This window comes from Rosa rugosa, chromosome 7 (assembly GCF_958449725.1).
Source record: "Rosa rugosa chromosome 7, drRosRugo1.1, whole genome shotgun sequence".
Taxonomy (NCBI): Eukaryota; Viridiplantae; Streptophyta; class Magnoliopsida; order Rosales; family Rosaceae; genus Rosa; species Rosa rugosa.
In genome coordinates, this window is record NC_084826.1 from 2,949,132 (window position 1) to 2,973,546 (window position 24,415).

The 24,415-nt window shown below is 38.6% G+C and overlaps 2 protein-coding genes and 1 long non-coding RNA gene across 4 annotated transcripts; 2 read left to right on the forward strand and 1 right to left on the reverse strand.

Annotated features, from left to right (window-relative positions):
* Positions 1-3,733: 3,733 nt before the first annotated feature.
* Positions 3,734-6,843, reverse strand: LOC133722474 (uncharacterized). 2 transcript variants are annotated; one of them, XR_009852762.1, is made up of 5 exons: positions 6,466-6,843; positions 6,245-6,363; positions 5,989-6,110; positions 5,467-5,531; positions 3,734-4,220 (listed from the first exon to the last, which is right to left on the reverse strand). It is a non-coding gene; the product is annotated as an uncharacterized LOC133722474 (long non-coding RNA). The 2 variants fall into 2 exon arrangements; XR_009852760.1 differs by having other exon boundaries at positions 6,245-6,294; positions 6,466-6,830.
* Positions 6,844-8,595: 1,752 nt separating this feature from the next.
* Positions 8,596-11,855, forward strand: LOC133722469 (putative disease resistance RPP13-like protein 1). The gene is made up of 2 exons (XM_062149362.1): positions 8,596-9,882; positions 9,981-11,855. Exons 1-2 carry the CDS (start codon positions 8,704-8,706, stop codon positions 11,532-11,534), a joined length of 2,733 nt encoding a protein of 910 aa, XP_062005346.1. The 5' UTR covers positions 8,596-8,703; the 3' UTR covers positions 11,535-11,855.
* A 6,735-nt stretch (positions 11,856-18,590) lies between these two features.
* On the forward strand, positions 18,591-22,651 carry LOC133722470 (putative disease resistance protein RGA4). Its single transcript, XM_062149363.1, has 6 exons — positions 18,591-19,960; positions 20,058-20,364; positions 20,522-20,637; positions 21,340-21,499; positions 21,680-21,751; positions 22,246-22,651. The coding sequence occupies exons 1-2, from the start codon at positions 18,592-18,594 to the stop codon at positions 20,204-20,206; spliced, it is 1,518 nt and encodes a 505-aa protein (XP_062005347.1). The 5' UTR covers position 18,591; the 3' UTR covers positions 20,207-20,364; positions 20,522-20,637; positions 21,340-21,499; positions 21,680-21,751; positions 22,246-22,651.
* The last annotated feature ends 1,764 nt before the right edge of the window (positions 22,652-24,415 follow it).

Here is a 24,415-nt window from a genome sequence, read left to right on the forward strand (position 1 = left end):
TCTTGATAAATTATTGACATGTGTTAGAAGAGGCATTATCGCACTAGCGAACCCAAACGCGGCTCTTCGCCCAACTCTAGGGTTTCAAGCAGACGGCGGCGCTTTGCCTGACCGTGTCCGGCGTCGGTTTGACCAGGCCCAGTGCTTCTCCTTTATGGGGTTGCTTCTCAAGCGGGAGGAGGATCGCAGATTGTAGAAGCGGCGGTTGGTTGGCTTGGTTGTTGATCAGCGGCGATTGGTTGAGGAGGCAGATTAAGTTGTGCGCGTCGGGGAGGCGGATTTACAGATAGGCTTCGCTCGTCGAGGAGGCGAATTGATCTCGTGCTGGTGGGGTGGTTGCATTGTTCAGTACCACTCGAGATTGGAGCAACAGTCGGCAGGTTTGCCGGTTCTTGCTCTGATTGTCGGTGGGTAGACTCATTGATGCTGAGCTGGAAAGGCCGGCCGCCTGAAGGTTTGGCGCCGGCGATGATCGAATGGGATAAGGGGATTAGGGCTTCTGCCCATTTTACTCGGGTTTGGGTTGGGGTCTTTGGGCCTTAGCTCAAATTTGGGTTGTTGGGCTCTATTGTATGGGCTTGTAAGGAGGGTGCCTTGCCACCCTTATTTATCACTTAGTGGTGAGGGTAGGCCTGGCCTAAGAGGTGGACATGCTTGGGCTTTTGGGTCGATTTATGGTCCAGGACCAATCATTTTGGATCATGACTGCTTCGGGAGTTGGTAATTATCTGAAATAAGATTGGCTGTTAAGCGGCTTATGGACAAGGAGTTGGCTCCTATTTGTTTGCTAGGAAGTAGCGTTCTGTTGGTACCACTATTGCGTGATTGACTAATGGGTGGTTAGAATATGAATTTGCCCTAGGAGACACAAAGTTGTTCTTTGTACTATAAGCTCGATTCTAAGCGAGCTCTAAACAGTCTTGTAATGGGTTTGCATTTGCTTGGTAGAGTTCGGAACTTGTCCGTTTCCTATTCAAGTGCATGTTAGACTCTAGCCCATAATTATGGCTATTGAATATGATGAAATCAATATCCTATTCAAAAAAAATTATTGACATGTGTTATGCCACCTAAGATACAGCTAAACAATTAAGACAAAATAGAGGTCGATTTAGGCAAGGGAAAAAAAAAACAAAAAATTGGTGTTATACTAAGAAGAGAGAAAAAAAAAAACACAAAAAAGACAGTGTTAAACAATTAGGATAAAAATAGGCCGATTTTGCCGAAAAATATAAAAACAAAAAATTGGCGTTGAATAAAGAACGAAAGAAGAGTAAAAAAACAAAGGGAAGACAAATTATACAGCCACATCACCCTGTGGTTAAAGTTAAAGTGTCAAACACGTCTAGTTGTGGAATTATACAGAACCATGATCCATTGATTTTCCAATGTTGTCCGTACTCACACGATGGAGATGATCAAAAATCATACCACATGGATAGTTTGCGTACTGCTCTATTTTCAAACTATGAAATCCTCGATCCTTGATATCACAAACAAACTTAATGGAAAAAGTTTAAATGATAAAATGCTTGATAATCTTACGGTGGGGAAATCAACTCCCATTCTGTATTATTATTGTTTTTCACCATTGATTATGATGGAATTATTATATATTCTAACTTCTATTTCAACGTGTCTTTGGAAGCATGATGGGTTCTAAAAAATTGGAAACACTGCAGGTAAATGATCAGAAATGAAAAGAAAAAAAAAAAGGGGTTTTGTCCATTTACCCCATTTCTAAGGATTTTTTTCCCACTTACCCCATTAAGTTTTTTTAATTCTCTCTTACCCAATACACTCTAAGGGAGTCTTCCTTAATACCCCATTAAGATTTTTTTTTTGTTTTTAATTTTTTTTTAATACCATTTTACCCCTCACCTCTTTGTTACTTAGAGAGAGAGATAGAGAAAATGGAAGAGAGAGAAACCATAGGAGACTTCGCCGGAGCCCGTCACCGGTCGCCGGAATCCGGTCACCGGTCGCCGGAATCCGGTCACCGATCGCCGGAATCCGGTCAACTTTCGCCGGAATCCGGCCAACTTTCGCCGGAATCCGGTCACCGGTCGCCAGATTCCGGTCACTTGCTGCCGCCCACCGGAATTTGCTGAAAATCTCACCGGAAAGTTTTTTTGCCCCCAATAGACATCTATTGCCCCCTAATAGACGTCTATCGGCCCCCAATAGACGACTATCAGCCATGTATTGCCCCCCAATAGACGACTATAAGCCATGTATTGCCCCCCAGTAGACGTCTATTGCCCCCCAATAGACGTTTAGATTACCAAAATGGTAATTAATCTTCCTAAAACTACACAAATAAAACTTTGATTAAATAAAAAAAACGAGGAGATTACATCAATTCAAAACGTCTATTGCCCCCCAATAGACGCCTATTACCCCCCAATAGACGGCAATAAAGGTCTATTGCCCCCCAATAGAGGGGTCTATTCCCCCCCAATTTTACCTTTTTCTTTCCTTCCCAGCTTTCTGCCTAAATTTTACCAAAAAATAATAATAATTTGAGCACCCAGATACTAATAATATGATAAACAAAACCAACAGAATCATTTCAGATCCAGAATAGGACCAGAAATGTGCTTACTTTATTATATCTTTCTTTCTATCTTAAGATTATTCTAGTGTTTGCATTGATCTGCACCTTCTTCCTGCAATAAAATAATGGCTACATGATCAGTGATCGCCTCCCAATTCTTGTCCAAAAGAATACAAAAACTAATCTATTAATTAACGGCTTAACAATTCCAGTTTTAAAACCATAGACATCGAATCCAAGTATAAAACTCTAATAGCATAGAGAAATAGAATGATTTAATACGTTTCTCTATGCATGAAATGGTATTCTTATGACTATAAAACTATTAAAAACAGAGCAGAAATATGAAGGTGATGGAGAGAATCGGGAGAGAAGCGAGAAGGTCAAGCATGGCAGCTGCTGCAACTGATGGACTTTCCGGCCGCCGTGAATCGATTTCTCATCCAAGGACCTGGACGACGTCGTTTTCCGATCGATCACAGTGTCGCGGTCAGAGCCAACCCCTCGGTGCTGCTGCAGCTTTTGCTCGTCTTCTTCGATGTAATCTTCGTTGTCGTCGTCGTCTTCGGAGAGGACGCGAGACGGCGGCTTGCGGTGGATCTCGATGAGGCGGTCGATGACTTGGTCGACGCTGCGTTTGTGGATGTAGAAGGCGGAGACGGCCATAAGGGAGGCGCCGACTAAGGCGGCCATGGCTAGGTTCAGAGCAGAGGTTGATGAGTGGAAGAAGATGAAGATGACGAGTCCATTTTCGTAGTGGACTCAGCGCAGTGGCTCTGTTAGTGGAGATGGCTATGGGGGAGTGTGAAGAGAAGAGAGTTGTGCATCGTGATTTGTGACTGGAGAGAGAGAATACCATGGCAGTATTGTAGTTTAGTAATTAGGCTGAGGGTATATCTGTCATTTCTCTTTAAATTGTGTTAGTGAGAATAAAAATCATTTGCTGGGGTAAGTGGGATAATTTTCCCTCATTTTGGTGCTTTGGGTCAAGGACCCAAAAAAAAAAGAGATTTCGGAATTGTAAGGAGCGTAGGAAAGAAAAACGTCATTGTACCTAAAAAAGAAGAAGAAATAAATGTGTACGTTTTAAAGTTGAGCTTCAATCATGTCCACCAAACTTTCAATCATGCTTGAAGGAATCTCAAACAACGTTAATCAATTATTGACATATGTAAATAATTGATAATATAAGCATCTTTATATAGAAGATTATAAGTATAAAATTTTAATCGTACAACGAAACTTAATCAAATCCTAATCTAGACGATTCTACACTATTGACAGGACCCGCCCCGGATTTCACCTTGAAATCCGAAGTGGCCCTGCGGGGCCCACCTTAGAAGAAATTCTACCAAAAATTTGGCGGAACTCCCTCTAAAAGTGGACTACCCAAAAACCTGTAGAAAGACATTTACACTTCTAAAATAATCCACCCTTAATCTTCTGGAGCCACCATGCTCCCTAAATCACAACACCTCCCAATTTCACAAACAATTCTGAACTTAAGAATATTAATCTCAAGAGTTATCAGAGCAATCTATTGTACAGGCGTACAAGAAGGTAGAATACAAGATAAAGGGCCGATACTTTTATAATGCGGAAGCTATGACAGCTATGCCTCAACCTCATGTACGCTCGACCTCAAGCTAAACTGGCCTGCAACCTGGGCATTTGAAACCGAATGGCCCAGGGGAAAACATTTAAAAACCGTTAGAGTGAGTGGACGAAAAATAAGTAATTTCAAATGAATATGTAAAACTTAATGCTTTCCCAAGTTATTCTTTAAAATCTCGCATGCAGTAACAATCTTGAAAAATATTTTTAATCATCATCTTTACTGCAATCTTAATCGCGTAGAAATAAAACATCTTGAAATCTCTTAAAATCTCATCCTCAATCCTTATAAAAACATCCTTTTCAAGAGGCTTGCTTGATGACTAGAAAGGACTGCTCTCTAGTCATCTCATGCCATCTGGGAGGGACTGCCACCCAGATGACGCATTGGAAGGGACTGCCAACCGGAATAGGAGGCGGTGGTAGAAGGGACTGCCAACTAACCACAGGTAGTAGACGGGACTGCCGACTAACTACCTCATGTCATCTGGAAGGGACTGCCACCCAGATGACGCATCGGAAGGGACTGCCAACCGGAATAGGAGGCGGTGGATAGAAGGGACTGCCAACTAACCATCTCATGCCATCTGAGAGGGACTGCCACCCAGATGACGCATCGGAAGGGACTGCCAACCGGAATATAGTCTGGGAGGGACTGCCAACCAGATTATTACCTAGAAGGGACTGCCAACTAGGTAATATGCGCATGCGCCGTAAATAGCCTCCTCAATAAACTGAATAGCCTCCTCAATAAACTGGAAACAACCTCTTTTAGTTACTTGCTTTCGGAAAGAAACTCGCTGTTACTTCAATAAAACATTAATAATTCACCGAAAGCATAACTCAGGATTATCTCGCTAACTCAAATCTCAATATCTCAATAAATCCTCGAAAGCATAAGTCAAATACTCTGTAAATCAATAAATGCTTTCGGAAAGAAATCTCAATCTAACTTCAAGGCTGATAAGTGCGGAGTTCAAAACTCAATAAATCTCGATAATTCAACCATGCTCAAATATTAGCTAAATCCTTCGTACTCATATATCATCATATAAACTGATATTTGAAATCAATAATTCTCATAATATTTTCTTAATTAATCACTTCCCGAAAATCGTTTCCCAACTCAATAACTCATAAATAAAATAGCTTGAAAAAATCTATTGAAAGCCCTCGGGAAGGAAATCCAGCTCATAAAATCATAATACTCAATAATTCAAATAATAAATTAAACCTCGATCGGAAAATAATAATATACTGCATGCACATTTAATTTAAAATAAATGTCCACTCACAGGTGAATCTCGTAGCTAATCCTGCTGCCTGCTCGGCTCCTTTTCACTCGAGGGTTCAGTACATCCTGAAATAATTGGCAGGATATAATTAACCTCAAATCTTCAAGGAATTATACTCCTTCCTTTGAAATTTTACGATTGTTACTCAAAAAGAATTCTTCCAAAAGTCCCTCACTTCAATTTGGGATTTAACTTCTTGCATACCGAAATTCTATTATAAAACAACACCTTAATTTAATCTTCAAAATGATTTTTCACTAACTTAGTCCATAAATTTAAATTCCTTAACCACCAAAAAAAAGATAATTCTCTTTCCCAAATTCCAAATTCTATCTCTTATTTCCCTTTTTCAATTCAAAATCAATTCTCAACACAATTTCTCAACCCCAAATATCCATAACACTAATCAAGAGAATTTAACAACCAACATCAATTTTCCATGAACTTGACAACCAAAAACTCTTAAAACTCATAATAAGCCACCAAAATTTACCCACACATTCTCCACAACACTTCATATACCTGCAACAACAACCAAAAGCAAGTGGAAGTGGCCGGAATTTCAACCCAAAGACATGAAATCCGGCCAGTTACTGTTCATCATCACCCTCACCTTCAATTCTTCTTCCTTGGGTCAAAATGAGCTGCAAGAGTTCATGGAAATCATCAACAACACCCTAGGAACCTTAAACCCCGAAGAAAATCAACCAAATTCAAGTAGGAGTATCCAGAAAAATCAAACAAGAACCCAAGAATTCGACAGTTACTGTTCACGTACTGTTCACAGTCTCAAACAGCTTCAAATCTTCCTCCACCAATCAAAACAAGCTGCAAGAGGTTAGGGATGAAGGTTAGCATCGTCCCAGCCACCAAAAACCCAAAGAAATCCGGCCGGAACTGCAGGAAAACCGAAGATCAAGGCAAAAACTCAATTTTTCCATTTCTGAAAATTCCTCTTCAAAACTCAAGAATCCATGGTACCCAAGAGGAAAAACTTACATGAATAGGTAGAGAAGGAGGAGAGGATCACGCCATGCCAAACGATTCGTCCTGTGGTGGCCGGACGGCGATGAATTTTGTGGGAGAAGGCCGGCGGCGAGAGAAAAAGAAAGGGGGAGGGAGAGCTCGGGCTTGTCCCGATTTTTCCTTGATCTGTCACTTTTCTCTCTCTTCCCAAAATGGAAATCACTTAAATAAAACCCAAACTAAATATAGTAACTCTTATTTTTAAGTCATAACTTTCCCGTCAAAATTCGGATTTAAACAAACTACATGTCCACGAACTCGATTTAACGTCCTCTACGACTTTCATGAAGAACATTTTCTCAAATTTTGATCCGAACAAAAAGCCAACTTTTAGGGCCCCCCAAAATATCGAAACGGAGCCAAAAAGTAAATGTAAATGTCGTTTACCCAACGAAAGACTCGTAAACTGGTAAATTTAGGTTCGGGACGTTACAACTATTACAACTGAAACAAGTAATCGTTGTTTGAGTCATACACATATATTCGTGTTTCCTTCAAAATCCAAAAGGAAATATAAAATGGTAAAGTTAGTATTGCTAGATTATGATGTGGCAAGATATGTAATGTGAAATTGAAAAAAAAAATTTGTATTTGCTTACATAGTATGACAGATTGACAGCCAGGATTTAAGGCTACAAACCTCAGGCCTTATTGAGGCCCCCTATCATTGTCCTAATTCTAAATTCTAACTTCTATTTCAATAGGTCTTTTGAAACTATGAAATCCTTGATCCTTGATATCACAAAGAAACTTACGTAGCAACGTCCAAAGAACCCAGATAACAATTATATATGGCCATATGGGCATGAGAGTCAAAAGAATCTCTAAGCTAAAATCGATTGCCTAGTTTGGTTTAAGTGTGTTTTTAAAATAAGCGGCTTTAGTTGTGCTGTGTGATTAATCAACTGTAAAGTTGTCTAATGTTTGGTACATTGTGCTTCAAAACTGTTGTGAGTTTAATAAGTTGTGTTAAAAGTATTTGGTAAATTTTGATATAGAAGTGTTGTCACTATGTAAATGACTATGAAAGGCATTACGCCAAACCAATTTGGAATTAAGGCCTATTGATTCAATTTCCATACCCATTAATATCAACACTAATGTTTCTGTTGCTTTCAATTAAAATAACGTTCGAATAGCAGTTTGGATGAAGAAAAAAAATAGTAAATTAACTGCATTTAGTGAAGATATGAGTATAACAGTATGACTTCAAACAGGGTAAAAAACATGTAGATTAAGAAGATGACAATGCCTTTCTTGACATTTCAATATATTCATCAGGAGCAACCGCTGCTTATTCTGGCAGCGGCTTTCCAAAGCTGCAATTGGACAACTTCCATAAGTTGTATTGAGGATTGTGAGCTTAATAACTAAGCAGGTTTTTCGATATTTACCAAACATTTCTACCAGCTTAACTTGACAATTAAGTTGATAATCTGAGGCTCCCAGCGGGGCCAAACTGGGCCCAAGTACTCTAGATCTACAACTGTCATAATTCTTCCGCACCGAGCAGAAGTCATCTGATCCGGTCTACAGAGAGAGAGGATGGAGACCCGCAGTGATGCAGAGAGGATGGCGGCTCAATTTGAATAACAGTTAGACCGTGCTAAAGGAGGAAAACGAAAAGTGACTAGTAGACAGGAAATGGCAGTTCGGTGTCTGATTGGGACGCACCTTACCTTTACGGAAAGGGAATCGCGCCAGAAACAAGACTCATTGCTTTGCCATGAGCTGTAGCATTTTTCGGGCTTTCGGGATCGTTTAGGGCCTCAAAACGGCATTTTTCTATTTTACCCGTTTTTGGTTTTCTTAGTTATTTTTGGATTGTTTTCGTTTTTATCCATGGGCCTTAGGGTTTCGTTGTTAGTCGCCCTAGGATACTTTTCTCTTATTTATGCAGAACGCATCTTTCAACTTTTAATCAATATAATAGAGATTTTCTCTTTTATCTCTGGTGGACTCCAGAATCTTTTGCTTAGGTTTATTGCAACCTAGTTATCGATCCGACTGCGCAGTCAGCCAGTCACTCAGACGCTTTTATTTTAATGTTTTATTAAAAGACTAAAATAAAAACTAAAAAGAATGGTTAGTGGAGGTAGATAGGAGGTTGCTGACATCCATTATTCAATCAAGGACTCTAGGCCTGTGTGACTACAGTTCACCACTGAGATTGAGATTGAGAATTTGAGATCGAGATTGAGAGACTCGATCATGGCTTTGGAAGCGATAGCATTGAAGATTGGATCCTCTCTCCTTCTATCCGCTGCCGGAGGAGCAGTGGGTAATGTGGCTTCACTCGCTACTGATCAATTGAGCCTCAAAATCGTCTTCTGTTTCAGCAAAGCAGTAGATGAGCTCAAACAATCCTCAACTAAGATTGGAAATTTGATACATGATGCTGCGCTAGAACCCCAAGATCGGGAACTGCGGGCTATGGCTGACTGGATGAAGAGGCTGATGACCGTAGCTTATGCTGCAGAAGATGTCGTGGATGAAGTTCAATATGAATTTGTTCGGATCCATATAGAGGGGGCAATCCTCGATAAGTGGATACGCAGAATCTTCGTTCGTCTTCAGATGGCAGGCAAGATTGACAACATCCATAGATCCTTGGACAAACTCTGCAACGAAGCAGCCGCTGTGGGACTGACAAGGAGATCAAAGGGAGGTGAAGCATCCAGTCAAAGTCTGCAGGACAGGGAAACAACCTCATTGCTTGAGAAACATGAATTCACTCGCAATGATGCAATCATTGTTGGAAGGGATGAGGTTGTGTCAAATACAACTGCAACCTTGACCAACCCCAACAATCAAGAAAAGATGCTTTTGGTGATGGCCGTTGTAGGATTAGCAGGCTTGGGTAAAACAACGTTGGCTCGCTCGCTTACCAAGCAAGTGAAGCAACTGAAAGAAGGTGAAATGAAAGAGTATTTTGATGTAACTCTCTGGGTGTATGTATCTAAAACTTTTGATGTCAACTCAATTTTACGTGGAATGCTGGAATTATGTGGGGCGACAACAGCAAAGCCTGAATCTCGGGAAGCATTGGTTAAAAGCCTCGGCCAGAAGTTGAAAGGGAAAAGGTATTTTCTTGTACTTGATGATGTTTGGAATGAGGTTCCTCGACTTTGGAAGATTTTGGAGGAGAATCTGCAGAATCTAGAATCTGCCAAAGGCAGCACCGTGATTGTCACTACCCGTAGTGGCAAGGTTGCAGAAATCATGGGAACACTTCCTAATTGCTATCTAGGGACTCTTTCGCATGATCAGTGTTGGTCCATAATACAGGATAGAGCATTTAATATTCCTAATCCTTCGATAGATTCAGACCAAGAGCGAATCGGAAAAGAGATTGCCAGAAAGTGTGTTGGTCTTCCATTGGCGGCAAAGGTACGATATCTTCACCTTATTAATTATCTGATTTGTGGATTAACTATTTGATACATATAGATGAAGTTATGCTAAAATTTGAAACTCATTAACTGTAGATTTTGGGAAGCTTGATGCATTCCAAGAATAGTAGCGACGAATGGAGGTCAATTCTGCAAAGTCCTACATGGCAGTTATTACAAAACCACAAGCATAGCGGAATCATGTCGGTTCTGATGTTGAGTTTTGACAATTTAAAGTCACCTTTGAAACCATGTTTTGCATATTGCTCAATGCTCGATAGAGGTTCCTTAATAAAAAGAGATGAGTTGATCCAACTATGGATGGCTCAAGGTTTTCTCAATCCTTCTCCTCACCAAAGAATGCAAAAGAGGGAGATGGAGGATATAGGCAATGAGTATTTTGATACTTTACTGGAAAAGTCCTTGTTTCAAGATGCTACAAAGGATGAGGATGACGTCATCACCGAATGCAAGATGCATGATCTTGTGCATGAATTTGCAGTAGAATTATCCAGGTGTGAGAGCTGGACACAAGACTTCAGTCCTGAGATGGATGATAGTGAGATTCGACATGATGCACGGATTCCTACTCTAGAAGAAAGTATGCCAAACTTCAATCATGAGATGGGTGATAGTGAGATTCGACATGTTGCACGGATTTCTACTCCAAAACTAGAAAGTATGTCAGAAACAAGTATTGCAAGACTGCGTTCACTCTTTTCAATCCAGGTCTCTAATATTATTTTTCCAAAGTTAAGAGCTTTACGTGTCTTAAGTTTCTATGAGGCTGAGACTCAAGAGTTGCCAAATTCACTTGACAAGCTGAAGCACTTGAGGTATCTAGATCTTTCCCATACAGCAATCGGAACACTCCCAGAGTTTATTGGCAAGCTCTACAACCTCCAAACATTGAGATTACCATATCTCGATAAGTGTTCAAAGGAGATTCAAAATTTGATCAACTTGAGGCATCTTTATGTTCATAAGAGAATGAAATTTGAGGCTGGGATTTTAAGGCCATTAACTAATCTCCGAACATTACGTTACTTCAATGTGTGTAAGGAGATAGGTCCTGCAATTGAGGAGTTGGGTGGGTTGAACCAATTGAGAGGCCACTTAATTATTGATGGGCTAGAACATGTATGGGATGGAGAAGAAGCAAAGAATGCTCGCTTAGTGCAGAAGAGTCACTTACATGAGCTGACATTTAAATGGACACACGGCGGGGTAGCTAATGAAAATCAAACTGATGTACTAGATGGCTTGGAACCTCATGGTGAGCTGCAAAGGTTAAACATTGTAAATTTCACACACGGCGGGGTAGCTAATGAAAATCAAGCTGATGTACTAGATGGCTTGGAACCTCATGGTGAGCTGCAAAGGTTAAACATTGAATATTTCATGGGTGATAGATTTCCGTCATGGATAGAGAGTCTCCAAAACTTGAAGGAGATTCGATTAGTTGGCTGCAACAATTGTGAAGGAGTGCCGACACTCGGCCATCTACCTAATCTAAGATCTCTTGAGATTAATTGGATGGAAAAGCTGAAACGTGTGGGAGAGTTTAATGGTACTCACACACCTTTATTTCCAGCACTGAAAACATTATACATCTTTGGGTGCAAAGAGCTCATTGAATGGATGGTGTAAAACCATAGTTACATGCTCACAACATATGCACAACAGTCATAATAGGATTAAGGCTTACCTTCAGCAATCACTGTCATGGATTCCATCTTATGCAGCTGCTAAACACGATCACTGAATATGGTCTTCTGTTACTTACCAACTTGCTTCTCAATGGACAGAACAATATGCAATAGTCGTGGTAGTAATCAGGGACCAATTCATCTGTATATATATGAGACTTAAACCTCAAGAAGCTTCCCATTAAAGCATTCCTTGTCGGTTTAGGTTTCACTATTAGATTCCTAATGTATCACAACTTATAGCCTTTCTTGTCGACTAAGCAATGAATTACTATCCTTAATGAATTAATACACTATTCATTAAGTTACTAGTATTGATTTACTGTTTGTATCCATGTTAAACTAGGATTGATATTAAGCTAATCATCAATTACTTTATGATGATATGTGTTATGTCCATATTTGATCTTACAATCTCCCCCTTGGACTCACACATATCATGCTCGATGATTTGCACCAGAGAACATCAAAACCTACTTAACTTACTGAAGTGCGCGCCAGATAACAAACTCAAATCGAAAATCCATTCCAACATGATCAGATCACAGTTATTTATGCAGAGCAAGAAACAATATACATTTTAACAAAAATGCAGAGTTTCAAAACCACTAACATAAGCTTCTGCAATCCACATATGTTCAACCAGAAGTGATACAATATATGTTAATGTGTATCAACAAGTAAACATATATTAGGTCCTACTTTATGTTTCTAAAACCAGAAACTCAAGCAAATTCACTGAACACTGATGGCTTAAAAATATTGCTTGAACCTTAACATCATGCTTCACATGATTTAAGCCATCTGATAGCAAGTATGATATTCAAAACAAGATGATAATTTCCAAAATAAAACAATAAAGCTGCAGCAAAATCATAACTGGAAATACCTCAAAAGTTTATTGATAATAATAAAATCTGTCATTACAAACAAGTTGTGATAAATAAAGTCAAAAGACCACAACTAAAAAATACAAGAACTCAAAAACCTTAGAAATTTAAATTGCTCCAACTGGATTAACTCTCTACTGAACCTAAGCATCTAGATTAGCTAAAACTCCAATGTTGGCTGTATGCTTCTGGAATGCTGCTACTGACAATGCCTTGGTGAAGGGGTCTGCTAGCTGTGAATTCGTGTCAATGCTCAAAACAGCTATCTCACCATGCTTAACCCTTTCTCTAACACTGTAATACTTTAAATCAATATGCTTAGAATTATTTGATCTTTTACTGTTCTTGCTAAAGAAAACTGCAGCTTCATTATCGCAATAAATCACAAGTGTGTCTGCCACAATGTGACTTAACACTTTGGTCTGCATCAAGAAATTCCTGATCCAAAGTCCTTCACACACAGTTTCATATACTGCAATAAATTCAGCTTGCATGGTGGAGGTTGAAACTAGAGTTTGCTTCATGGTTTTCCAAGCAACTGCACCTCCTGCTAGCATGTACACGTATCCACAAGTTGACTTCTTGGAGTCTGGATAATTCCCTGCGAAATCAGAATCTGAAAATCCAACGAGGTTCAGATCCTCCACTTGCCTATAAACTAGTATGTGACTTTTAGTTTTCTGCAGGTATCTCAACACTTTCTTCCCAGCTACCCAATGTTCATGGCTTGGATTAGACTGAAATCTTGATAAAATCCCTACTGCAAAAGACAAGTCTGGCCTAGTGCAGACTTGTGCATACATGAGACTTCCTACAAGTCTAGCATAAGGCTTTGACTCCATATTTTCTTTCACAACATCACTTTTGGAACTTTGCTTCTTGGTTAGTTTATCTCCTTTGGACATGGGGACTTCTCCACCTGCACACTTCTCCATACCAAATCTCTTCAAAACTTTGGTAATATAATTCTGTTGAGACAAACCAAGTAGTCTCTGTGCTCTATCTCTTTTAATCTCAATGCCTAGTACATAGGATGCTTCTCCTAAGTCTTTCATGTCAAAATTCTTTGACAGAAAGCTCTTGGTGTCTTTAAGCAGTTTAATGTTACTGCTAGCCAAAAGTATATCATCAACATAAAGTACTAGGAAAATAAAATTGTTCCCAACTGTCTTCAAGTAAACACACTCATCAACAAGATTCTCTGTAAATCCAAAAGTAGAAATCACAGAATCAAATTTCTTGTACCACTGTCTAGAAGCTTGTTTAAGGCCATAAATTGATTTTCTTAACCTGCATACTAAGTTTTCACTTCCAGCTTGCACAAAACCTTCTGGCTGCTTCATATAAATCACTTCATCTAGTTCACCATTCAAAAAGGCTGTCTTAACATCCATTTGGTGTAGCTCCATATCAAAGTGAGCAACTAAAGCCATGATTATTCTAAATGAGTCTTTTGTAGAAACTGGAGAAAAAGTCTCAGTAAAGTCAATGCCCTCCTTCTGTGTAAAACCCTTGGCAACTAATCTTGCTTTATGTCTCTCTACATTGCCATTTGCATCTCTTTTGGTTTTGAAAACCCATTTACAACCTATAGGTTTCTGATTTGGGTCAGGTTCAACTAATTCTCAAACTGCATTTTGACTCATGGAATTAATTTCTGCTTCCATTGCTAGCTGCCATTGATGAGATTCACTACTTTCAATGGCCTGGTTAAATGTAGTTGGATCATTGTCCTCTGCACAATCTATTTCAATTTCTGCTTCTTGCAGATAAACAATGTAGTCACTATCTTCCCCCCCATAAGTTGGTTTTCTTGCTCGCTATGATCTTCTAGGCTGAGGGTTGTCAGTTACGTGGTCAGTTACCTGACCAGTGACAGTTACTTGGTCAGTTACGTGGTCAGTGACATGACCAGTGACAGGTACTTGACCAGTTACTTGGTCAGTGACATGACTAGTTACAGGTACTCGACCAGTGACTTGGTCAGATACTTGACCAGTTACATGGTCAGTGACTTGTCCAGTGACAGTTACTCGGTCAGTGACATGGTCAGTTGCTTGACTAGTTATAGGTACGTGATCAGTTACTTGGTCAGTTACTCGACCAGTGACTTGATCAGTTACTTCTTGTTCTAAAGGCAATGCTACGCTTATATTCTCATCCGACACAATTTCCTCAAAATCTGAGGATAAATCCTCAAGGTTTGTATTGTGAACTTTTTCACTTAGAAACTTTACTTGATGTGTTTCAAAAATTCTAGGTGAATGATAAGCAGAATATAATTTATAGCCTTTAGATTTATCTGGATAACCTATAAAATAGCAACTAACTGTCTTAGGATCAAGTTTATTCAAGCTTGGATTATAAATCCTAGCTTCTGCATGGCATCCCCAAACATGGCAGTGATGAAGACTAGGTTTCCTGCCACACCAAAGCTCAAAAGCAGTATTTTCTATGGCTTTGCTAGGTGTTCTGTTGCAAATATAATTTGCAGTTTTTAAAGCCTCACCCCACAGAAATTTAGGCAAACCTGTTGTACACATCATGCATCTAACCATGTTCAAAAGAGTCCTATTCTTTCTCTCTGCAACACCATTCTGTTGTGGGTTATAGGGTGTTGTATATTGAGCTTTAATTCCATTGTCTTGTAAAAACAAGGCAAATGGACCCTTTTGTTGGCCGGATTCAGTGTACTTGCCATAGAACTCACCTCCTCTATCTGATCTTACTGTTTTGATTTTCTTTTCTAGTTGATTTTCTACTTCAGACTTAAAGATTTGAAAGGCTTTCAATGCTTGTGCCTTTTCTGAAAGTAGATAAATATAACTGTATCTAGAAAAGTCATCAATGAATGTGATAAAATACACATTCCCACAGATAGTTTGATGCCTAAATGGTCCACATATATCAGTGTGTATGAGTTCTAATAAATTTTGGCTTCTATATGCAGTCTTCTTTCTAGTATTAGTTATTTTTCCCTTAAAGCATTCAACACAGTCTGTTAGATCAGAAAAATCAAGTTCATTTAGGATGTTGTTTTTCACCAAAATTTTCAGTCTCTCTTTTGAAACATGGCCGAGTCTTCTATGCCATAAAAATGCAGACTTTTCATTTAGTTTGGTTCTTTTAACACCTGTTAAAGTGCTAGTACTGTTAGTGTTATTTTCAACAAGTAAAATTTCTTGTTGAGCCATTGAACAATTTAACTGTAAATAATCATTCATAATAACACCAGAACCAATTTGAACAGAATTTTTAGAAATAAGAATTCCATTACTATCCATAACAAGTCTACAACCAGATTTTACTAAAAGAGAAACTGAAACCAAATTCCTTCTCATGGAAGGTACATAAAAAACATTGTCCAGAACTAATAATTTTCCTAATCCTAAATCGAGCTTTAAGGTTCCAATAGCCTTGACTGCTACTCTCATGCCATTTCCTACACACAGGTTCACTTCATTACTTTTTGGGATTCTCCTCCTTATGAATCCCTGCAAAGAATTAGTAATATGAATAGGTGAGCCTGAATCTATCCACCAAGACTGTGGTTCAACATTTATAAGATTAATTTCTAAGGAAAAAACTGTATTAGAAAAAATCTTACCCTTTTTGGCTAACCAGTTCTTATAGCCAGTGCAGTCCTTTTTCATGTGTCCTACTCTTTTGCAAAAGTAGCACTTGAACCTGAATGGCCTGTTTTCCTTGGCCACTACAGCTGTTGAACTCTTAGTTATGGCTTTGGTAGGCTTGAGCTTATTCTGGGGCTTTTTCCTTTTAGGCTTCTCAATGAGGTTAATGGTTGTAGCAGGTTCCTTTTCTTCCTTGATCCTAGATTCCTCATCCACACAGATGGATATAAGTTCATCTAGAGTCCAGTTTCCCTTTTGAGAGTTGTAACTGGTCCTAAGATGACTAAAACTGTTAGGCAAGGAATGTAGTGCATAATGCACTACTTGCTCATCCCTAACCCCCATTAAGAGTTCCCTGAGTCTGCCATTTATATTGATCATCTTCATAATATGTTCTCTAACTCCCCCTGAACCCATGTACTTCAAATCATGAAACTCCTTGGTTAGCCTAGCTGCTTCTGCTTTTTCACTTTCTTTAAACTTAGCACCTATGAGTTCCAGAAAATCTGATGCTAGCTCAGGCTCTTCTATACTTCCCCTGACAGTCTTAGACATAGATGTTCTGATGAGGTTCTTAGCCATTCTATTGGATCTATGCCACTTCTTGTAAAGGTCAGTATCTTTCTTGGTGCTCTTTTCATTTAACTCTTCAGGCTTATCCTCAGTAAAGCAGTAGTCTATGTTCTCATGCATTCCCATATAATTTTCCACAGAGTCTAGCCAAGCTCTATAGTTGGTTCCAGTTAACATCAAGACACTGTTCAAGTTCATGTAAGAGTTACCTAAGGAGCAAAACAAAAATTCGAGTGAGTTCTCAGTTTGTAAAGAAAATATGTTTAAGTTTTCTGTGTTTTATTTAGCTTTAAGTAACCAAAACAAGAACATACAGAAAACCTAAACAACCATACTTGCATTCATGTCAGTCCATAACAAAAACAATATTAAGCATCACTTTTGAGCAGAAACTTAATATCCTGGAGTTCTTTATCAATATGCCATGTTCAATGAAAACAAGTTATCCAAAGAAATTTATCCACATCTTTAGACAGAAGAAAAATTTCTAAGTATCCGAATTTATTTTCATCAAGCATGCATACTGCTGTTTTGTATTCTAAAACCACACTTGACCACTTCTTTGGAAGATAAAATTGAAGCGTAGTTTTAAAACACAAAACACAATTTCAGTTTTGTTACTCGATCAGGTACAGTTACTTGGTCAGTTACTTGACCAGTTACACGTACCTGATCAATGTTTTCTGCCAACATCAATGAAGGATGCTTTGTGCATCATAATCACTTGTGCCAACAGAAAACCACAAAACATATGAGCTCTTTTACTTTACATTCTATCCAGATTCATCCTTGTAAGAAAGTTAAGCTCTTGTATCTGTCAATTTTAATAACGTGTAAACAAAATCTGGGAGATTTTTGTTCTTCATACAAGTTCACACAATCACAGATACAATACCACATCATCAATCAATTCAACATGCATATTCAAGCATAACCAAAATTGGTTCGATTCCAAGAAACCACAGAACAATCAAGAAATTGTAAATTTCATCCGGTCACCATCTACTCTAGCCTAACGCACGCCGGGAATGCTACTAGGGTTCTTGGGCACAATCAAAACTTTAATTATCATGCTATGAATCGAAAACAATTTTCACAGAAAAACCTGTTTTTGCTTTTTCCCCAATTTGCTGCTAAAAAATCATAGCGGAAGCGTGAATTTTATAATTAACCAGATGCAGCAGTCGACTTAAGTAACTTACCTTGATCAGGTACCTGACCAGTTACTTGGTCAGTTACCTGGTCAGTTACTTACTTGGTCAGATACCTGAGAGATACCTGACCAGTTACATGACCAGTGACTTGGTCAGTAACCTGATCAATTACTTGACCCGTAAAGCAAAAAACTCTTAAAAAATTTTATGTTTGTTTTTCAAAACCCTAAAACGATTTTTCATATTTGTGAGCCTATGCTCTGATACCAATTGTAAAACCATAGTTACATGCTCACAACATATGCACAACAATCATAATAGGATTAAGGCTTACCTTCAGCAATCACTGTCATGGATTCCATCTTATGCAGCTGCTAAACACGATCACTGAATATGGTCTTCTGTTACTTACCAACTTGCTTCTCAATGGACAGAACAATATGCAATAGTCGTGGTAGTAATCAGGGACCAATTCATCTGTATATATATGAGACTTAAACCTCAAGAAGCTTCCCATTAAAGCATTCCTTGTCGGTTTAGGTTTCACTATTAGATTCCTAATGTATCACAACTTATAGCCTTTCTTGTCGACTAAGCAATGAATTACTATCCTTAATGAATTGATACACTATTCATTAAGTTACTAGTATTGATTTACTGTTTGTATCCATGTTAAACTAGGATTGATATTAAGCTAATCATCAATTACTTTATGATGATATGTGTTATGTCCATATTTGATCTTACAGATGGAAGCACCAGCTGAAGGAGAAGCCGTGGTATTCCCTTGCCTTGAAGAGTTGGATATCAGCCACTGTCCCAATTTGGGAAATGCTTCTGCGAGTCGTTTTCCACGTCTTAAGACGTTGAAGATATATCAAACGGGACTCACTTGTCTACCGGAAGGGATGTTGGAGTATTTGGAGATACGTGGTTGTGGTGAGTTAACTTCTATTGCTCCTGATGTATTTGGCTGTTTGGGATCTCTTCGATCACTCATTGTTATCGATTGTGAAAAACTAAGTCAATTGCCTGATGGGCTAGACAAACTCCCTCATCTTGAGGTGTTGAGCATAGGTGGTTGTCCCAGCCTCAAGTCGATTCGGATCACACAGGACGAGCACAATCTCCTTCCTCTGGAGGAGTTGACAATACATGAGTGCCCCAACCTAGAGTCGATTCAAATCACACCGGGCATCGAATCTCTCCGTGTATTGAACATTGATGGTTGTGAGGTATTATCAATCCTAGAGGTTGGGCTCCGTAAGTGCACCTCTCTTCAGAGGTTGACGATTGCTGATTGTCGGAGATTATTAAGCCTACCGAGTGGGCTCCAATTCTGCACCTCTCTTCGGGTATTGGCGATTTCCGGTTGTAGTGGATTAACATCAATTCCAATCACACAGGGCATCCCATCTCTCCAGAGGTTGAGGATTGTTAATTGTTGCAGATTATTAAGCCTACCGAGTGGGCTCCAATTCTGCACCTCTCTTCAGCATCTGCAAATAGGGCGGTGCTCTAGCCTAGTATCGATTTCAGTATCATATCATGTGTGCGACCACCAAGTCTCAACGATTCAACCGGATGAAGTCTATAGAGGTGTTGTTGAGTATTGCCGTAGTCTAAAATCTATTCAAGCTGATCTCCGTCAGTCGTTGATATGTAATTGTGGGAAATTGAAATATGAGCCCACAGGATTTCGCAGCCTCACGAGTTTGAAGAATCTGTCAATTGGTCCGTTCTGGAAGGAGCTGGACGCCTTCCCTGATTTTCAGCTTCCACCTGGTTCACAACTTGAAGAGTTACGTTTGTTGGGTTGGCCTAAGCTCAAGTCTTTGCCCCAACAAATTCAGCACTCTACTTGTTTAAAATCTCTCTCGATATGTGACTTTCTGAGACTAGAGGCTCTTCCTGAGTGGTTGGGAAATCTTACATCTCTTGAGGCTCTGGATATCCAGCACTGTCGGTTCCTCAAGTCTCTGCCTGCACAAGATGCTATGAAAAGCCTCACCGAATTGAAGAAGCTCTACATTAATACATGCCTCCTGCTCGAGAAAAGATGCATCAAGGAGGCTGGCCCCGAATGGCCCAAGATTTCTCACATCCCAAAAATTGAGTGTAATGTTTTGACCAAATCAATCTGTTTTCTGTTTATTTTCTTTATTCTACAAATTTCTTTCTTATTATGTCTCATTTTTCATCTTTCTTAACTCAGGTTGGCCGGGAACATACGGAAATGCGGAGACTTCAACTTCTTCTCCAATAAATGCTGAGAATTCAACATCTTCTCCAAGAAATGCTGAGAATTTAACATCTTTTCCAAGAAATGTTGTGTTGGATTGTTTGCCATGTTGCTTTCTTTAAGGAAGACTTGCGATGAAATAAAAATATATCAATACCCTGTTTGATTAATAGTCAAGGGCCTGATTGCCATTTGCATTTATCATCCCTGGCTGATTTACAAGGATTAGATCTCTTTTAGCTGCATCTGAGTTATCTCAAATCAGCGGTGCAGTGACTTGGTAAAGATGTTTCCCTAGAACTTTTTCCTCATTCGTTTATGACACCTAATGCACTTGGCATTTATCGATGCAAGCCCACTAGGATGATTTCTTAATTACTTTCTTTCAATATTTATTCATATTGTCATTGTAACCTTTTATACTTTCTTGGTGTCAGGTGTTGATCAGCATCAGCTATGAGGATGAGAAGTATCCGCCTAAAGTGGAAGCTATGAAAACAAAGAAGCACTGAGGACAGCCTGCGTGAGGGTGCTGACTTCTTAAATTCCAAAGGTAGAGTATAATGTGTGTTTGTTCTTGTTCCCTCTATCACTTTTATCTTGTTATTTAAATTATCGGTTATCCTCATGTTTTGTGTCCCAATATATCTTTTCCTGTATAAGTACTAGTTTTTGTGATGGGGAAGTTCATCCTCTAGTATAACCAAAATAGACATTGATAAGGATGAACATTATTGTTCTTATTTTGGGTTTAGGGAGAGATGTTCAATGGCAAGTATTGTTAGTAAAGTACCTGCCAGACAACTTCAGACCCTCATTCATTTGCGGTTGTCAGACAATCGTGATCCCTCCAACAATGATGTGAAAAACTACTCACCCACCAAATCTAGCAGGGACCTCACCAAATTACTGCATCTGAAAATTCATGGTTTTCACCATCTATGTGAAGTTATGCTGAGGGGTCACAATTGTGAGATTACTTGTATTCGAACAATATGGATAGATGCCAAAGTTAACATTCATATCCTAGATGTTCAGATCTTTGTCTAAAATCAACTGTAAACTTTTGAGATCCCTTTTACCTCCACAACTGTAGACTATCCACAGATTCTTTTCTTCATGACCATACAGTGTAGCAATTCGTGACTTCTTTGTTGTGAAAAGCTGTCTGAAGCAATATTAAAAAGAATTAAACTTGTCTACCCTTCTCTTTTTTCTTTTCCTCAGTACTGACAAATCATCTTTTTGAAATCAGGTCTGCATTGAAGCTATGAGAGACCTCCCTGAACTACCACAGTTGGATATTCATGGGGTTCAAGTTCCAGGGGAAACATGTGCTTTTGAGTGTTTGATATTTCAGTTGTGCACGATTACTTCCATTCATGTTCTACGTGCAACCGGTTTTTAAAATCATTGTAAGTTTTTCAAACCCCTACCTCTTATTTCCTCCTGGTGTTCCTCTTTAATTTGATTCACCCGTTTTCAAATGCATTGTACTCTGCTCTGGTCGCTGCTCTATAGGCTATTTACTTACTACAGTTTTTCCAAGGGCTGGCTTTATAGTTGTTTCCGCGTAATTTGTAATTTCTTACCAGGCTCTATCGGTCTATCCTACTCAAATGGAAGAACAACTTAACTGGACCCAGCATGGTGCGAACTCAGTTCAGGTACTTCAGTTCTCCTTCTCATGCATGTATTCATATCATTGACGGTTATGCTGTCCCATGTTCTGTTTTATTCCTTTTATTTTCCCTCTTTTGATGGGTTTTTCTTTTTCTTCTCTTTATTAGTAGTCAAGTATTTCATATACATTCAAGTATCAAGCACCTTGTATTAAAACTTAGCAAAATAGAATGTAACATCAGTCATCTTTTATTTGTTTCAACTATTCTCGGCATTGCCAATCTCTGCAATCATCTTCTTCCAGGTAGCACTTTGTGGTACAATATAAATTCACCTTTACATAATCATATCATTCATGTACTAAGACTATCTGGTTAAGTTCTTCATTTGCAAACTATTTCTTTTATGTTGATTTAATGCTTTCTTCTATGTTTATTTGGATAAATTTTATTATCAGTTTCTTCTAGTAGGTTTGGTGAATTACATTTTTTTTCCCTGTTTTTGATGTCCACTCTGACTCCTCTCCTCTCTTACCCAGATTTTGTCCCCAGGATCAAGGAATTGGAGCACCCAAATGTGATCCCCGGTGGCTGCTGTTTATTTCTTGGCTCTTGCAAATGCTGGTTACTTTGCCCTATATTGAGAACAAACTCCATCTGCATCTTGGATAAGCCATTTAGTCAAGCATGCATGCATGGTTTCTAGGAAACAAGCCTTCTATTATTTGAGAGCTGTATGAACAACCTCCTGTCAGATTTCGCATTTTTGTGCTCTCATGGTGTTTCCATGAAAGCTTAAGGAATGGAGCAACAAACAAGACCTGGAGGACCTGGACAATTTGGTACCGTGGGCTTGTTTATGAGTTACTCATATATGGTTGTGGAGCTTATTGTGAGCTTCTCTGCACTTCTTATACTTTCAAGTATCAAGCCGTACTTCTGAGATTTGAGCAATTATATGCTTGGTAGATATGATGTATTGTGGTATTCTAAAAACTTTCTCTTGTTCTTCAAGTGTTAGTGTGTTAGTCTCTTGGTTGAAAATTTTCATGGAGAGAAATGAGAGATCAAGTTTTTGTGAGCTTTTGGGTGTAATTGGGGTTCTCTGTTGAGAAGGGTTGAGAGAAAGTGCGATATTTACTCAACAAATAACACTTTATTTTGACATTACTGGATTATTGCCGTGGACGTAGCCCAAATTGGGGTGAACCACGTTAAAACTTTGCCTCTTTGTTCGTTGTGGTGTTCTTTATGATTCTAGATTTTTCACATCTAATGAAATGGGTGTGATCTTGGGGTAGGAATACGAATTGACAAAATTCCAAGCGTGTAAAAGCATCTTCAACAAAATACTTATTTAAAAAAAAAATTGAAATTTAACTAATTTTAGGCTAGGTTTGATCTCCAGCAGACTAGCTAAACAAAAGCTAAATTTAGCTTTAGCTAAAAGACCTAGCTATATTTAGCTAGAGAAAAGAGAAATTTAACTAAAAGTTAAATTTAACTTGAGATTTAGGTATTCTGCTGGAGCGTAACTCAATATTCAACTAGCTATATTCTAATTTTAGCTACTTTTAGGCTTTTAGCTATGAAGATAGCTATCACTGTTGGAGATGCTCTAACAAAGGGATACAGGTATATAACTAGTCTTCCCTCCTTTAAATTTCACCATTTGCCTCTTCTTTTTAACAATTTTTGTTGTTCACCACATTTAAGGGGAAGTGAAATAAATCATAACTGATCAAGTGAAATCATTCTGAAGTTTGCTTGTCTTGACCATTTTGAATTTTGTGCATTGTATCTAGTAATCTGCATGGTTTTAAAAAAAAAATTAAAAATTAAAAACCAATACTGTAAGCTTAATATTGGTATCCGAATTGCTCTAGAGCCTCGCACTCGGATGCAATTTTAGTTTCTTTAAAGACCAGTTGCCCCAAGATATCATTTCAACAATTTATTGTAATATGGTAAAGATGCATTAAATAAAAAGGGTAGATCAACGATCAGGTTAGACAGAGATTATAATTTTAGATCCTTAATGAGGATGAAAACTGATGCACAATCTTAGATTAAATGAGCTCTGATACATTAGAAGCTGCAATTTTGGACTTGGAGCAACTAGAAAACCTGGTTAAATGGATGAAGGATATCATAGAGATTGGAATGCCTTCGAAAAGTGCCTTGAGATATAACTACATTTTGTTATAACATGAAGTATAATGGCACTTTGTGGCTTTGTTACTTGTTGAAATTGAACATGTATTTCGTAAATGGTATGAAGAAACGTTGTTACAAGTTTGTCCCTTTCTGGATGTACCATATGATTTGTGAATGATGATCCTTCTCTTTTTGTAACTTATATATTAACAAAGAGGATTTGGCGTTAAAGTTGAAGGATTGTAACTGCATTGTGGACAGTACTATATATAGGTCTCCATTTCTTGCAGTGCAGATGGAGTTGGTAATTGTCCTCCATCTTGACTGTGAAGCTTCACAAAAGATCAGAACAACTCTGAAATTGGATAAAATTATTTGAATTCTGCAAAGTGGTGAGACTGTAGTGCACTGGCTGGACAACTGCAGTACATTCAAGCAGGACTCGGATTTTCTTTCGAGTATATGCTTGGGAAATAAAGAATATAACTACAGGTGTATTCAGAGCATATGCTAACAGTTTGCGGTAACTGTTGCCTACTTCAAATCATAGTG